This window comes from Thalia democratica, chromosome 5 (genome assembly GCF_965202585.1).
Source record: "Thalia democratica chromosome 5, ktThaDemo2.hap1.1, whole genome shotgun sequence".
In the NCBI taxonomy this organism is placed as follows: Eukaryota; Metazoa; Chordata; class Thaliacea; order Salpida; family Salpidae; genus Thalia; species Thalia democratica.
Genome location: NC_139169.1, coordinates 45016095 through 45034403, shown reverse-complemented (window position 1 = coordinate 45034403; position 18309 = coordinate 45016095). Strand labels below are relative to the sequence as shown.

General features: G+C 25.1%; 1 protein-coding gene across 1 annotated transcript; it reads right to left on the bottom strand.

Moving 5' to 3' along the window:
* Nucleotides 1–2566: 2566 nt before the first annotated feature.
* On the bottom strand, nt 2567–7947 carry LOC145836146 (putative serine protease F56F10.1). The gene is made up of 10 exons (XM_082943958.1): nt 7626–7947; nt 6971–7152; nt 6660–6796; nt 5894–5989; nt 5541–5663; nt 5286–5379; nt 4930–5070; nt 4216–4361; nt 3175–3366; nt 2567–3103 (listed from the first exon to the last, which is right to left on the bottom strand). Exons 1-10 carry the CDS (start codon nt 7821–7823, stop codon nt 2943–2945), a joined length of 1470 nt encoding a protein of 489 aa, XP_082800084.1. The 5' UTR covers nt 7824–7947; the 3' UTR covers nt 2567–2942.
* Nucleotides 7948–18309: the final 10362 nt, after the last annotated feature.

Sequence of the window (18309 nt, the reverse complement as noted above, 5' to 3'; positions counted from 1 at the left end):
TTTACACAATGGGTCATTTTAGAACGGGTCACTTTTGCACGAGTGACAGTTTTGCACTAGAGTTAAAAAAATTGATTAACTAAGAGAAGATAAAGTTTTAAAAAAGTTACCGACCAAAGGTAAGTGTTAGGGGTAGTGATAGAAAATAAAAACTGATAAAATAAAGTAAAAAGTTAAAAAAAAAACCAAGGGTGAAGGTATCAACAAAATTATTGTAATAAAACAATATTACTGCTACTGTCGTTGAAATGAAAAAATGCACGCTTTTTATTTCACTTTCGTTTTATTAAAAACATTTATAAGTAAGAACCGGCTTATTCAAATAGAATTTAGTGTCTGTTAGGAGTAACGGTGATAGTAAAAAAATAAAATAAATAAAAAAATATTCGACCAGGGTAAGGGTTAGGGGTAACAGTGGTAGTAAAGTAGAAAAATAAATATAAAAAATTAATAGAAGAAAAAACTTTTAACCCGTGGAAAGGTGTCTTCGTGCAAAAATGACCCTTCGTCCTTATTTGACACCTGACAAAACTTAATATACTTGATAAAAATTTTACAATTATATAAGTGTTACCTTTAAATACAAAAAAACTGTAAGAAAGATCTAATTTTATCTTTATGTTCGATTTTTACGTATAGTGGTTTTTTTAATAACTATATATTAATTTGACTTTTAATAAAAATCCTATAATTAAGTTTTTAACGCATATAGTCAAGGTAGTTTTCTAAAATCTAAAAATCTTAAACTATGGGTAGGCAGGCATTTAGTGGTCATGGGCCAATTTTAAATTGGTAAAAATTTTTCGGGCTTTAGTTGTACTTTTAGTTTATACAATTCATAGAAGACAAAAATTTTTTTTGAATTTCCCGTTAAATGTACCTAAAACAATTTTTTTGCTTTTCATTTCATTTCAAACACTAGAATATCTGGGAACGGGTCAAAGTTGCACAAGGGCACAAAATTGCACGAAGATACTTTTGCACGAAGACAAATTTGCACCAGTTGACTAAATTCCATAAGGGAATAAAAAATTCACGAAGACAATTTTGCACCAAGGGTCAATTTTGCACGAATTAAAATTTTGCACAAAGGGTCATTTTTGCACGAGAACAAAAAAAATAAAAAATAAATTGATAAAAAACAAATATAAAATAAAAAGTACTGACCGAGGGTAAGGGTAGGGGTAACAGTGATACTTGAAACAAAAATAAAAATTTAATTAAAAAAATTATTATTAAAAAAAAATTAATAAGTAAAAATAAACTAATTAAAAACAAAATAAAGCTACCAACCGAGGGTAAGGGTTAGGGATAACAGTAATAGCAAAAAAAATTCAAACTAATAAAAAAAAATAAAAAAATAATTCAACCCGTGCAAATATGTCTCTGTGCAAAATTTTCCCCTCATGCAAAAGTTACCCTTCGTGCAAAAGTGTCTTCGTGCAATTTTTGCCCTCGTGGAATTTTATCCCCTCGTGCAATTTTTTACGCTAGTGCAATTTTGACAGCTACCCGGAGTATTTAGTGTAAGTTTTTAAGTTTTCTTTTGCGGGCTAAATTCGCATGTTCACGGGTCTCACTTTTACCCTTCACCGCCCCTTTTTTAACTACCTTTAAACTAACTTAATATTAAACAAATAAATACTGTAATAAAAACTGTAAACATTTTATATAAAATTAATTTTAAACTGTTTTTTATAAAACAATAAAACCTTAGTCTATTTACACGGATTTTAACTTATAAGAAGTTTGTTCAATAAATTGCCGATTAAGTTTTTGAGTGCACAACTATTTAAATTCGTACAATTCACATTCTTAATAAAAAATTGAAACGGCTAAAAATAAAAAAAGTAATGTATATTTGTCTAAAATGAAAAATGCATATGTAAATCATGTTAATATCTACAGGCCATTTTTTTATTTTTGCGAAATATTAAATATTTTTTGAGAATTGGCTTTACTAAAGTAAAAATATAATTAATTTTAGTAACTTTAAAATACCTTGAAAAATATTTTATATTTTTCAAAAAAGGTTAAAGTAGCTTGCAGATATTGATAAGATCTACATATGCATTTTTTATTTTTTACATATTTATATTACTTTTTGAGATATAGTCTTTTTTAGATTTTTTTAAGAATTTGAACTGTCGGAATTCGAGTTGTCCGAATTTGAACTGTCATGTAACTAAGTTTTTATGTTGTAACTCAAAGCTTATTTCGAGTTAAAAACAAACATAATAAAAAAATACTACAAAAAATTTGTAGTTTTAATTTGTAAATGTTTGATTTTATTTGGTACTTTAAATTGCTTTTACTCATTTCTATATTAATACCTGTTTCTTATTATCATCGTCAGATTGTTTTCTTAATTTAAGTAATAAGCATAAAAAGTGTTTTAGCTTTTTGCTTTTTTTCTTTAATACTAGGTTTTCAACCACTGTTATTTTCTAAACTATTTTGTATCAAAATTAATATTTAGTATTTTTTACCTAAACTATCTTGATAACAATTGTATTTTTAATGTGATTTTTTTTTCTGAAAAAAAAAGATAACTAACTACTTTACAGTTTTATTACTTTTTTTTAATGACAGTAATAAAAAAAAAGACTATAGTATTTTCAACAAAAAATATACGTTTAACATCACATTAGCCTAAATGTTTTTAAAATATTTCTATAAATAAAAGTTTATAAATGTCTCTAAATGAATTTAAATTGTTTTACAAACAGAAATTTTGAAAAACATAAGGCTATATCAAAAAGCTTTTACATATAATAACTGAAAGTATTAGTTTAAACAAATATTTTATGGTAGAGTTTTAGAAATAAAGTTAATTGGATGAACAATTATAAAATCCGTATAGGATTTAAAAAGTGTAAGAATTCTAAATTATTTTTCAATGTGCATACGTTTAAAAAAGAATTTTTATCGAACATGATTTTTTATGGTTGGTCAATCCACTGTTTTATACTGCTGATAATATCATCCCTCGCTGTTTTGAGTTCTCTAGATTCTAGAAAATGCCCTCGTCTGTCTATTGTGCAGTGCATTGCATCAAACGTGTCAACTACTTGCAATGATATTCCAGTTGTGTTAAGACCACCTTTCGAAAATTGTTAACAATTTACACCTAAAAAAAACTTTAGGCATGTTATAGTTATTATAAAAAAAAACCTTTGTATCCCAGACTCGCCCAAGGGTCGTTTACTCCGTTGTACAAAGAAAGATTTGGAACTTTTAATACGTCAGACACTCTGTAAAGCTTCATAGTTTTTTTAATACCAGACAGTATTTTAGCTTTTGTCATTCCGAACAATCGATGACACGCATTCACCCAGAAGCTTGTTGGTATATCACGAACCATACCTTAAATTTAAAAATTATTTTAAACTTTTTTACTCTGAAAAAGCCCAAACACATAACCAAACAACCTAATATATTATAAACTTAATACATGCACAAATATCATGCATATTTAGTCAAAAGTTTATTAGGTTAAGATATATTCAAAATTTTTTTGATACATTAAATAAAGAATAAAAACAATTTGACGCTAGAATTAAAGCAATTTTGTTTTCGTTCATTTTTATTAATGTAGATAAATTAAACTTTTAAAAAAAGTAGTTAAATCACTTACGATTTAAATTTAATTAAAAAGATCTTTTTTTTGTTATAATATTTCTTTGCTTATTAATCAACTCTCAATATAATACTTAAAGCTGTTTTAAAAAAGAGTTGTTTTAATTTATATAAAATATGTTTTTATTAAGCTTTTTAAATATATAGTATTTGTTACTAATAGTTTAAACTACTTGTTTTTCTTGAATTAAACTGCTTGTTTTAATGAATCCTTGTTATGAAAAAACAAAAGTACTACTTTTATGATTAGTTTTCGTTTCTAAAGAATTTTTAGGTACACTAATATTGGTACTACAAAATCATATATTTCCCCATGTAATACTTTAACTTCATTGCAAATACACGTGCTTAATGTTATGTTATGCATTTAGAGAAGACTAATTGTAATAATTACGTAAAACAAACTTTAAGCCTTTTTGACGTAAAACAAATGTGCTTTTTAAATCAAAACTATCCAACAATTAAATTTAAAATATTCTATAGTTTTTATATATTAGTAATATATTTTCGTTAAACATAAAGCTTTTGTAATAGATAAATCTAAAAATTTTCTATTCATTATTTATAAGTACAAACCAGTCCATTTAAAGGCAACTTGAAACCAGCCAAGCTCATGGCAAGAAGTCCATATCCAAGGACGGACGGACTTGTAATCAAGGCCACCTAGTGTAAAACCCCTTCCTTCGTACTCCCAAGATGTATTCTTGATGGCAGTTATAAACCTTATTTTTAAAAATAACTTAAAACTAAATAACAAAATAAAACAAAATTTATAATAAATGTCAATCATAATGCAGATAAAATTAGTTAGTCTGTTTATATACTATATAAAATATTGATTATAATGTTATTAAAATTTCTAAATATTTAAAGCTTTAAAAACTTTATCTAAGATAAATGCTTCAAAATTAATAAAGTTTAATATTTTCTAGATAAGATTTTTAACTGTTTAGTTTGCTTTATGAATAACGTGTTTAATGTAAAAGCATAACATATTAATTATTAATTTTTTAGCCCCCTTTAACTTACTTACATTCTATTAGCCAACAAAATATAACAGCATTTTTTATTTAACGTACTATTTAAAATCGATAACAAATTAAACAAATTTTTTTTAAAGTTTTTTCCATCTAGTTTTAAAAATATAAAATTCTTAGCTATTTTTATTTTTACCTATTTTATTTCATTTTAATAGTCATGAAATAGCTAGAAATGGTTTAACTGATTATAAGTTTAAGCTTAATGTTAAAAAGATATTTTTTATTAAAATAAATTATTTCGATTACTTACTTGTAATCTGAAACTTCTAAACAGTCTTGTCCAAATGTTTGTAAGATTTTCTTTATTATTCCACCATAAACTTCAAAATTTACTTCAGGTGTGTTAGGATAATCATTAAAAGCATTACAAATGTAGTCTACCGAATATCCCCTGTTTAATCATTTACTTAAAATGATAAAATATAATTTGTTTACGATTTTTTAGATTGTAATAAAAGTCTTATATTTTTGCAGTTATTTTCTAAGTGTTAGTTTAGTTACCCGATATAAAATAGAAACTGAACTATATGTCCCTTGATTATCGACTAGTTATAATTTAAAAGTTACAACTTTTTGCTTAAAAAAAATAAATTTAAGTAAACATACCACTGGACATAAACTCCAAGAAAGGATGCAAGTGACAAGGTTGTAAGATGTTTGTCTCTTTTTTTTACTAGATTACATGTATTCAGCTTTTCATCTGTTTTGATAACGTTTTATATATCTTAATCTTTTTTAAATGTTTAACCCCTGCTTACCTTTATAACTGACGATATATAAAATGTGAACAATTTTTTTCTACAAAATATCAAACTTAAAAAAATATAAAGAAGCTTAGTCAAAAATTACTTTAAAACTAACGAATATAAAATCTCTTATTTTCTCTAAATTTATATCCTAATTGTATAAATGCAGACTCAATTCTTTTAGTGCAGTTAACACCACTTTTCTTTCTGATAAATTTCTCTACGTCTTGAAAGTATTCTGCAATTTTAACAAAGTTAGAGTAACTTATAACTTTTTTTCTTTATAAACTATTTTTCTAGAAAATTTTGATGCGAAGCTCAGACTCTCATACTTTATTGTAAATCGTCATTATTAGACATGATTTTACACACAAAAACAACTTAAGCTGATTTTTGATTAAGGTTTTAACTTTTGATTTTATTATTAAAAATTTCACTTTTACGATCAAACTGTACATGTTAACTTACCAGGAAAGACACTATTAACTTGCAACGGAGCAGACGACGCAACAGTTCCGTCTATTAATTTTCTGAAAGAGTATCTTGCCCACACTGCAAGGGTTCCTAAATATTTCACACCTTTGTTAATTTAACTATAACAACACTATGAAAATATTAACTTTTGTTTAAGCAGTCAATTATTTTATTACAAAACATCTTAAGGTTTGAAGCTGTTTTTTATTTTATAGATTTTTACCCATAATAAGATTTGTTTATGTTTCTATGTTTACTGTAATTTTTTTAGAGTTTTAAAGCTAATTTAAACTTTTATAAAATAAAAAAAAGTAAAAACTATTTTGATAAAATCAAGATAAGTTTCGTTGAATTTGCACAACATCTATTTAGTAAATTGTTCTTATACAATATTTACTTAATTTAAAAACATTTACTTCTTTAAAAACAAATTAAATATATATTTAAAAATAAGTTTAAAACTTAGCAAACTAGTATTCAATTATTTTAGTATTTAAAGAAAATGCTATTAGTATTATATGTTTTGATTTTTAGAAAACAAATAAAGAGATCTCAACTACTAGCAGAGAAATAATAAGTTTATTTTTTTAAGAATTTATTTTACAAATCAAGTTTCGAAACTTTTGTATCCCTTATAAACTTTTCTTTGACCGAAATTTATTTTTAAAATAAAGTCTTGAAAGATCAAATTGAAAATACTGTTAAGCTAATCAATTTCTATTTTAACTTGTATTCTAAATTTAGATCAAATTTTTGAAACCAGAATATGAAGAACCGAAAACAATCCATTTTCTTTTACCGAATGCTCTAATTCTTTTCTTTTTGATTATAAAATACCTTATATCCAACAAGGTTTGTCTTATTGTGAGGTACTTCATATTTTTCACACTCATATCCCTTATAAAAAATAACTATCTCGATATTATCTTAACAATAAATTAAACAAACTTAGAGAACTTTTGATATTTACTTTTTTTAAAGTTTTTATAAAAAAGTTTTATTAAAATACAAACTTCTAAGAGTATTTGTATATTAAATTAAAACAAAGTTTTAACAAAATTAAATACAAACGCTGTTGGACGACTCTCTCCGTAGTATCTATGTTCAAGTATAAAAGTTAAAGCTGAAAACTTTTTTGCTAGAACTCCAAAGTTTTCACGATATATACCGTCACTTATAGCCCCTTCACCCCCAATGTAAACAAAAATTGGTTGTTCACTAGTTCCTAATCCAAAATTTTTCTTCATATATCGCTAAAAAATTGTAGTTTTTTTGTGGATATTACTAATATGCTGATTTGGTAGTTAAATAGTTTGAATTAATTTATTTGATACTAATAGTTAAACACAACATTTTCGTACTATTTTAGTGTATCATTTATAAAAAGCTATTCAGAATAAAAGCAGTTAAAATCTATTTAGAAAATAACAACTTAGTAAACAAAAATAAAACTTTAACTTTTCTTTTGAAAAAAATTAAACTTGTTTTCCTTTTTAAGCATTTCTCAAGCATAAGTACCTAAATACTTTTAATTATTATTGATACGTTTTAATTACAACGATTTTTATACGTTTTAAAACTTTAGAACTATTAATAAGGGCAAATAATTTATTAAAGTATTCAAGCTAGTCTTATAAAAAAGAATATTGAAATTTTATCTTTAAACGACAAAAGTTTGCAAGTTTTCTTTAAATCTAAACGTATGCATAAAACTATTTATTTGCACCTGTTTCCAAATTGTTGCATTGGGTGTCCTGTCAAAATGGTTTAACTTTTGGTTAAACCACTTGACTTGCAACGGGCCAGCTACGTACCGCTTGTTATTTCCTTCATAAGCATCTGAATCTTCATTCGAAGGTGAGCTTGAGTAACATGTGATCAGGAAAAGTAAGTTTATTGAGATGAAAAAAGTCGTTTTATACATGGTTATGTTATTACAACAACTTTATTTGAATTAGATTTACTGCTTATTAGTCATCAAATTAGATTGTAGACACTAAAGACGTGATTAAGTAAACCTCGATTTTTTGAAGAGACGTGACAACTTAAAAATCTGATTAAAGAAAAAAAAAACATTATTGCTTAAAAGTAGTATATTAAGCAATAAGGAAATAAATTTTGTAAAAAAAGTTTAACTAGTTACTTATACAGTCTTTTTTTTAATTAATACTACTTAATTTTTAATATAAAACTTAGAATGCTAAAATATAACTAAACAAAATATAACTAAATTAGATTTTTTTAAAACCCCAACGTAAGTAGTAAAAACTCGAACTAATGTTTTTGTTAAACTTAACTAACTTTCAATGCTATTCTAATAAAAAAATTTATGAAGCAAGCTTTTTTATATACAAGGCTAGTAGTTGAGGTTTTACAGCTGTTGTATACACATTCTAATAATTTAAGATAACAATTTTTATTGAACCACAATTAAGCAGTTGCTTAATGGCCACCTACTAAGGATAATCTTTTCAGCCCACCTACTGTTTTGAACAAATAAATTTAAAAATCGCGTTTAAATATTACTAGTCTAATACTGCAAAGACTGTGTTAAGTAAAAAAATATTAATAAAAGTTTTCAGTTGAACATGTGTATGGCAAAACCTGCTTTATAAATTAATTCTAAACAGTTGTTTGAAAATGTCATTATAAATTTTAAAATGTTGCAATAATAAAAGATGTATACAAATAAATTTTAAATAGCTTGTTTTTATCATAGTTCAAAAATTGTTTTAGTTTTATATAATAACGTTGTTTTTGTGATAGTTAAATGTAAACTTTTTGAATTTTTTTTGTTTTTTAATCATTTTATCTATAATCATAGGAATAGTATTAAAAAGTAGTATAAACTTTTTTATGAAAAACTACAATATGTAAGAAGTTATACTTTAAAGGAATCAACAAAGCTTTTATATTAGACTTATTATAACTGCTTGAACTACTATCAAATAATATGTCAGCAAGCAAGTAAAGTAATATTTTATATAAAAACTATTCTACTTGCTTGCTGGCAAAGCATTTAAAAGTGTTTTTCTATAAAATATTATTCAAATTGGATGCTGACGAAGAATTTGAAAGTAGTTTAAGCAATTATAATGAGTCTAAATAAAAGATTTGTTGATATTTTGAAGTATACTAATTAAATATATGTAGTTTTAGGATAAAGTCAAAAAAAATCACAAATAAAGTTGATATACCAAACGGAAGATTTTAAAAACTTTAATATAATAATATCATCATTATAAAAACTTACAATTTTTTGGGAATACTGTAGTAGAAGGTTTTAAAAAAATTAGAAAAACTTCAAACTATTGTTTTATTATCCTTCAATACAAGGTTACTTTTTTATGATCAACTAAGTAGCTTTTATAAGCTTTAATTGTTCTTAAATAGATCAGCTTTGTTTTTTCTGTCTCCTGCTATTTTTATTTTCTATAACAAAAGTTTTCATCGTTTAGACATTTTTAAAATCAGTTTTGAATAGTATTTTAGAATACTTTAAATATTTTAGTTAAGTTTTTACAACATTCAAGTTCAAGCTTTTCTTTTACAATTTAATCTAAGTAATCGTTATAATAAAAATACAAGACCTCGGTTTCTTTAGATATAAAAAAAACTATATGTTGCTTTTATACCACATGTTATTAATTACTTCCTATTATTTGACTAAACTTACGTAGTTATTTCGTAATTAAGTACATTTTTTAATTTTCAATAGGTTTAAGGTTAAGCTTACTTCATATAACACTATCTGAAAGCAAAACTTTTAATTGAATTAAAACTGTAAAATTATCTTGCTTTAAAATACAAAATTAAAATTTCTAATGCTTTGAATACTTATAGAAAATTTGAACTAACCACTTTAATACAAACAACACGATATTTTATTAATAACTTTATTTGGACATTTGCCGTTATGTAAAGTTAAATTACATGCTATTTGTAATTAATTGCATGTTAAATTTATGTTTAACAATTTAGCTAGTAATATACAGCAAATTAATTTATTTAATATATAAAAAAATTTAATGATACAAAAGTTTTGAAACTAAGTCTTTAGATTAGTTTAAACTTAGAAGTAGTGGTTAACAGTATAATAGACAAAAGTTAAATAAGTATTTTTTTACAATAAAATGATAAATTTTCTTGTAAAAACGTTGAAATGTATTGAATTAAGTCGACTAAACTTTGCTAACTTTTTAATTCAATATCATGTCGGGTATATATTCAAAGTTTAGTTTCTATGTATTAAGTAAAATATTTTAGAACCGAAGTTAATTATCTTCAGCTACATCTTTGTAATAAAACTATTTTTTGATAAAAATGTAACTATAAAAAGTAGTAATCTACCGAGTCCAAAAATTTTGGATTCGGCCGAATCCGAGTCCGAGTCTTATTTTCAAATTAGGATTCGGTCAAATCCGAATCCGAATCTTATTTTCAAATTAAATTGTTATCTTCAGCTACATCTTTGTAAAATAAATGTTTTTTTTTTGATAAAAATTAAACTATTTAAAGTAGTGATCTACCGAGTCCAAAAATTTTGGATTCATAATTGGAATTCTAAAGACTTAAGCTGCTTGTAATGTAAATACAATACATGAATATTTATAATATTTACTTATTATATTATTACTTATTTGATAAATTAAGCTCCAACAAAATTTTTAACGTAATAATAAATAAACATATTTTTATTTAAGAATAATTTGTTTTTAAAGCTAACAAAAAAACAAATTTCTTGCTTAAAAAAATCGAGTTACGTATACAAGAACTTAGTTTTAATATTTTAATATCCATGCAAGCAACATTAACAATTAACTTGTAGTTTTATTATGCAAAATAAATAAAATATCGATTTTAATAAATGCTTAAAACAGAAAACAAATCACAAACCATTTTCAAACATTTTACGTTTAACTTAAGACTTAGTTTTTATTTTGACAAAAACCGAATTAGAACATAAGTCTTTTTTATACTACCAAATAATCTTCTTGTTTTTCAAGTTGTGGTGGAAAAATAAATTTTTTTGCCAGTCTTTGGAAGCAATCAATTATACTTTTCCTCGTACAAATTACAATACTCTGAAAATAATCTTTCAGAATCCACAGAAGATGATAAAGCAGCAAGATATTTTCTTGCAAAGCTGGTAAAATGTGGGTTTGTTGTTTTGTTAAAGTTCCTTCAGTTTAAGACTTTATCCTCTTCAGTTTCTGTATTAAATTTCTCTGTAGCAAAGAAAGCCCTTTATTTCTGCTTCAATTTCTTCATCAATAGAATTCTGTTGCTCGTCCTCCTGTGAAGCTGTGTTTATTTCTATTTTAAACAAAGAATAGTATGTTGAAAATTTCTTAGGATAAAAAAATACAGAGGTTGTAATGGTTGCAGTGAAATAGTTTGGTTTCTTTGGGGGCAATATAGGGGAAACACATTTATAATCAGCCTTAAAAGAGATAAGCTTTTCAAAATTAAATTTTAGCTGCACTTTAGCATATTTTTTTAGGGAAAGCGGAATCGTGTATCAATAGTTGTTGTGACTAACAGTAATTTGTTGTCATTCATGTTAAAGTTATTATTATTGGTATAGAATAGAGGTGGGCAATGTAAAACCCGCGGAGTTAAAATGACCGGCACACGACTGTTTTTTGAATTTAATAGGAATCCAGCCTGTAAATGAAAATGACCGGCCCGCTATAGAAGTGTCTGACCCGCAAAGTTAATTATTTAAAAATTTTCCTTAAAATTTTTATCACGTTTTTACAAAACAAAACTGTAAGATTTTGACATAAAAACATGTTTAAAATGGCTTTTCAAATTAATATTTACTGATAAAAAACCATTTTGTCCCAATGTTTTGTGTTGTTCTAATTTATTTGGAACATATTTTCGTCAAATTACTTAAAGCAAATTGTTAGTATAAATCTGATTTTTTACATACCAACCTTTTATTACCATGTCAATTCTACTTGTAGACTTTACATAAACATCTGACATATCTCAATCTACATCTTAAGTTGTCACGTTTGAAAATTTTTTGTGAATTCGAAGGATTTAGAAAAGTTATCAACCGTATCTATAAAATTAGACTCCGGCCAAATCCGAAACTTTTATTTAAGTTAGAGTCCGACCGGATCCGGATCTCGATTTAAACCTAGTATCCAATAAGATCCGTATAATGTTTTCAAATTAGGATCTGTCCGGATCCGGATTTAAAATTGCATCATCCGGATAATACTGGATCTGGTAAATCACTAATTTGAAATGCTCTGGCCTTCCAAAGACAAAAATTTTTCGGATCCGACCCGATTAAAAACGTTGACCACTCGTAGTATAGAACCTTCTTTTGCAAGCCTCTCCTATATTTTTGGCTAAAGTTTTTCTGAATTTTCATTAGTGTTAACAAACTTCGTCGGTGATCTTGCATGCGGGATCACGCTTGAGAGAAATGCATTGTTTTTACTACACTCCTTTAAAATAAAAAAAGTTTTAGGAGTAGAACAACGTGATTAACCAGTTGCCACAAAGCTCTTGATCGTTTTTAGCCACATAGTACCGGACACCTGATTTTAGACTTTTCAGTCTCTCTAACATAAGGTATGTTGAGTTCCACCTAGTATCTATATCTTGAACAAGAAGCAAGGCTTTTTGTTTTGTTTGTTCTTCTTTATGTTTCTTGCATTGTCTTGCAAAAAAACGTGAACACGATCATAAGTAATATTTCAGTTACTAAACTTATCCTAAATGTAATTACAAATGTTTTGGCCAGTGTGCTCTCCCTATATTTCTCGGCAATGCCAAACACGATGTTTGCAGTCAAAGTTTTCATTTAACTGATGAGCACTTAAAGGAATATATGGTATTAAGATAAATAACAATTCAAGGTCTACACTTATTGATAAAAAAAATTATGTAACTTCAATTAATTTAAGATTCAGTTTTTATAACAGTCTTACACTCCAAAAAATAGAACATCAAATAAAACAAAAGTTTATGAAAAATTAATTAAGATTATACTATTAACAGATTTTTTCATGAGAACATTATTTCTAAAATAAAGTATTATATGTAAGGAGTATTCCTTTAGCACAAACGGTCTCGACAAAACTTATTTTGGAAACAATATTAACATTAAATTTATTTAAACAAAGGCAACGTCGTTTCACCCAACACGAATCTTCAGGTCTGCAAAATAAAAAATAAGACGATCGATAACTTAATAAGTAGTGCAAAACAATTAATGTAATCAAAGTTATAAATTTAAAAAAATCAATATGTCAATTTAACGTTATTGTTAAAGTGAACAAAAAATAATTAAATTTACACAAACAAAAAATTTTAATAGTCATCTGTAAAATTACAAGTATTGATATGTTTTATACAGTTTTAGATGTAGCTTATTACAGCACAAAACAAATAACGAAACCAAGGAGTAGAGAGGATCTACGGGATGCCTATTCAAAAAGGAATGGTACGCGCAGATTAGTGACTTTGAAAAATAAAAAAAAACAAAGTAACGGAACTTACCAAGTACATTTGGAAATTAAAAAACAATAACACACGCTACGAACTAAAATGAAACATCTTGCATAAGATTGGTAATTAAAAATGTAGGTAAGATCTGAAAAACTTGCAACCTGGAAAAAATTGAGATAGCACTTGCTGACAAAAACGAAATTTAAATAAAAGACAAGAACTTTTTTACACCTCTCCGCACTTTAGGAAATTCTATTTTAAAACTTACTGTACTTATATTTTTAAAAAAATCGCTGTTATTTTTGTTTTTGCTTGTTAATTTTTACCGTACTTTTATTTTTTAAATGCCAATTTTGATTTGTGTTGTTTTAAGCTACATCTCAAACTGTATAAACATATCAATAATTGTAATTTTACAGATGACTATTAAAAATTTTTGTGTTAGTTAATTTAATTATTTTTTGTTCACTTTTACAATAATGTTAAATTTTATTAATGTTTTACACTATTAATTAAGTTATCAATCGTCTTGTTTTTTATTTTGCAGGCCTGAAGATCCCTTTGGGGTTAAACGACGTTTTCTTTGTTAAAACATATTTAATATTAAAATGTTATAAGTTATAACATATATGTCATAAACTAAAACTATCAATTATATATAGAAAAATGTTTTAACCCAAAAGTATATAGCTAAAAGTATGCGAGCTTCTGCTTTAATGTTACATATTTAAATTGTTTTTTTTTTCTTTATTCAAATAGTTAACCTTTATATAAAAAATCTGAAAAAAATCAATCTCATTATGACTTAGATTTTTTGTTTTTACTAACAGGCTCTCCAAAAAAACACAATAAGATGATAAATTTTTTAAACTTAGGAAAAAAGTAAAATAAAAAATATAAATCCTACAATCCTTGCCACAAACAAATAAATAATCAATAACATTCAAATAAAGACTAAAAACCATATTAACCGAACAAAATATACTTTAAATAGTTACATGGTTTTTGTAAACTAGACCTCCCTACTAAAAACTTTTTAAATTTATCCATAGAATAATTGTCATGAGTTTTCAAGATAACCTTAATAGAGATGTTTAGCGAATAAATCCTAGTAAGGTCTGAGCTTTGCAGATAATATTTCACTGAGCTGAGGTGATCTGAGGAAAACCTTGCTAAAATGAAACAAATTAAACCACCTACAAGTATATTTATTTTTTATATTCTTGTAAGAAAAAAGCCAAAATTTTATCTGAACCGAAAAAGGTTCACGAGCAAACATAAGAAATTAAACATATGATAAATAAGTAAGAGAAGTCATCCAACTAGCTGAGATTAAACGCCGTATTTATGTACTTAATTTTATTTGAGAGTCTGTCAAAAACAAATTATTATATTTTTATACTGTTTGCAAAAATCTAAATCAAAGTTGAGAAGGCATTTCTAAGTGTGAAAAAGCACTGTTTTATCAACTAAAGTGTGAATTCATTAGTTAGTTTTACATTTCATATACTTTTTGACAAACAATTGAGTAAAATTCAAAAAGTTTAAAGTGGTCTGCCGAATCCGAAATTTCGGATTCGGCCGAACCCGAGGCCGAGTCTTATTTTGAAATTATGATTCGGCCGAATCCGAGTCTCAATTTGATATTAGGACTCGGCCGAATCCGAATCCAAAAAGGCCGGATTCGTCCGAAACCGAGTCCGAATCTCTAGATCACTAATTAAAAGTATAACATCAATAAAATTAGTTCAGCATAAATAAACAATACTTATAGTTATAAAACTTTTGTTTTTAATTATTTTGAAAACATGCAATTAGTTTTTTTTAAAAGTTTAAACTAACATTAAACGAAAAGTTTTAAATTAAGAAGAATAAAAACTATTAAAAGAATTATTGTGTAAAAGTTATTCAATAAAAACAAAATAAAACCTATGCAAAAATTTTAAATTAAAGGTAAGTTGTTTTACTATACTTAACTTAATTTGTCATAGAATAGTAACTAAAGCCCACGAAAACTATTTCTATAAAAACTTGCCCGTTAACTATAAAAGGCTGCCGAGTGCCGACCCTCCACTAAGCAGTAAATTTCCTTCGAGTTAACAAACTTAATAAAATCATCATTTTAAACATTATTTTAAACTAAGCTGCGAAAATCTTAACAAAAGACAGTTTTTTAAGTAGATAAATTACTACATTCTGTGATTTACACGAATAAGTATTATGGTACAAATTCAAAACAACTACACTGTTTTTATAAACCAACAGAAATGTATATGTTTGTTGAGTATTTTTTGTTGCTGTTTGAATTTAAAAAGACACTTTTAAGTTTTTAAATATACTACAATTTCATTTTAAATATATTTTTAATTTTTTTTTTTTAAGTTTGTAAAGTTAATAATATGACACTTTAATAAATATCATAAATAGTTCAATTTTTAAAACTATTTAATATTGTTTTGTTTATTAGTTGTCAAAATAGTTTTGTAAAAGATGTTTCTAAAGTAGCAGCTTTATATTATGATTTTTATTTTTGTAGACGAAACTTTTCTAATTAAATAAAAGCTTACGCTTTTCGCTATTTATAAAAGTTCATTTTCCATCCTTTTTTTTTTTTTCGTATAAGTGTGTAACAAAAAAAAATAAATAAATTATTAATTAATAAAAATCTTTATATAAGTACAATATTTGTTGTAATGGCTAAACTTAAATTTATTACATACATAAAACAGTTTTTGGTTTAATTCTATACAAAAAAAGATAGTATGTTATAGGGATCTGCAGCCTTTTATAGGTAACGAAAAAACTTTGTTAAAAATTGTTTCTGTCAGGCCGAAATTATTTAAAATAAAAAGTGATTAACACAATAATACTAATTTTAGCGCTATTGAGATAGAAAAATGATATTAATAAACCAGGGGCGTATTTTGACTGGTTTGATGTGCGACACCCAAAAAAAAATGGAATAAACGTAATAAGAAAGTGATTGAATTGGTTTTTTAAACATTTTACTATAAGTATATATCTATATGTAAATTTTTTGATATAAAGTAAAGTATAGTTTTTTATTTAACTACGTCAAAACTGACGTATTTTTAAGTTTTTTTATTTAAAAATGTACAAACTATATTAAAATTTAATAATTGCAAAATTTTGACATTTTCAAATAGGAAAATTTCATTCAACATAATCCAGTCAAAAGTATTTTAAAGAACTAACTCTTTTTGAATGATTTTACAACTCCAAGGATTTCATTTTTAACGTTGGAAAATTTTGATAAATTCACATATAGTTTTCATTTTTACAACATTAGAAAAAATGTAGTTTTATTTATTATTTCATCAAGTTGTAAAATAATCATTCACGTTTACTATTAGTTTGTTTTCAAAAACAAATAATTAGTTTTTGATGTAACCTTGGTTTTTCGCTAATTTTTTTTAACTGGTACTGTTTGACTAAGTAATTTATTTACATATTATTGAATATGTTTTTTTTTTAAGACAAACTAATTACTAATTTTGTTTAGTACCTTGTTTTAGTTTCTATTTATAAATTATTTCGTTATTAATATAAGCTCCACAATGTAAGTCTAGTTTTTCTTATTCTCAATAAATACAGGAATTAGTTTATATTTATTTTTTTAAATAAAATTTAAAGAACTAGATTTATAATTAAAGTTTTCCTTTTTTTACTGGTATTTTCATGTTCTTTAAAGTTTAAACATCTTATGTAAACCTTTAGACAGTTGAGTAATTTTCTAAAATTTTAAATGTAGAGCTACTACGCAAAATACTCTATTATTGAACAAAAAAATTTTGCAACCTCTCTGAAAAAAGTCTAGACACGCCCCTGCAATTAATCAAAAAATTTCTGGGAAGGATTTTTTACAAACTAGTATTAACTACTATTTGAACTATTTGTCTTTCTAAAGAGCTCAAGTTTTTTTTTTCTTTATTATACCCTCAATATTTCTACAAAAAAATAATTAAGTTTTCTCTAAGCTACAAAAACATAAAATTATATAATATTTTAGAAGTAGAACTTAGTTATTCTTTCCATTCATAACTTAAGTTGAAGTGTGTTAATCCGTTAACATACAGATACATATGTTGGTACAACAAAGGAAGATTACTGTATAATTTGTTTTTATTTTATTATATTAATATTTTAGCTTTTAACTTATTTATACTCCTAAATAACATTTTCAGACTACTTTTACAAAACAATAGAAATATTCCACTTCAATTAAGTTACTTAAAACGCCTTAGTTTTAAAATATGGTGAACTTGGGTTGTCAGAATGCTTATGTTGCTATGCCAAAAGAACATTGAAAAAAAATTGTTTGCTCTACCTTAAAATGTAGTTCAAGAGTATTGTCAATAATTGCAAATTAAATTGGCAAGCCAGCTTTGAACATTAAATCTACAACTTTTGTCTTTAAAGTAAGTAAGTTATTTTATCTTGATGTTTAAACTTGCAAACTATATTTAATTTATAATTCTAAAAATCGGTAAAACTTATCAAAACATCATAAATTTAGCAAAAAAATTATTACTAAAAAAAGAACTTCAACAATTACAAAGAGGTATTTAACTTGTTTACTAACCAAATAAAACTAGCTAAATTATAACTTCATTGAGATTCATAATTATACTGAAGTCTTTTAAAGCATAATAACCTAGTCTGTGCTTTTTCCAAATATTTTGCTCCCTAGTTTTTTTTCAACTAGTTTGATGTAATAATAATAAATCTTACAACTTACGATCAGCAATAAAAATAAAGAGAAATAGTTACAATAACTTTTTTATACAATCGACTTACATTCTATTTAAAATAGATTTTAACCTTGGAAAAATGTCTAAAATTTAAAATGTAGAGCTACTACTCAATTACTCTATTATTGAATATAAAAATTTTGCAACCCCACTGCAAAAATGTAA

Bases quoted from the DNA above. Each gene is read 5' to 3' on its own strand.
- LOC145836146 (XM_082943958.1), bottom strand. From the start codon at position 7,823: ATGTATAAAACGACTTTTTTCATCTCAATAAACTTACTTTTCCTGATC. The intron at 7,153-7,625 runs GTGCAAATAAAT...ACAATTTTTTAG, and splicing joins ATGCAACAATTTGGAAACAG to CGATATATGAAGAAAAATTT. The intron at 3,367-4,215 runs GTTTGTACTTAT...TTTAAATTTAAG, and splicing joins AGTTGCCTTTAAATGGACTG to GTATGGTTCGTGATATACCA.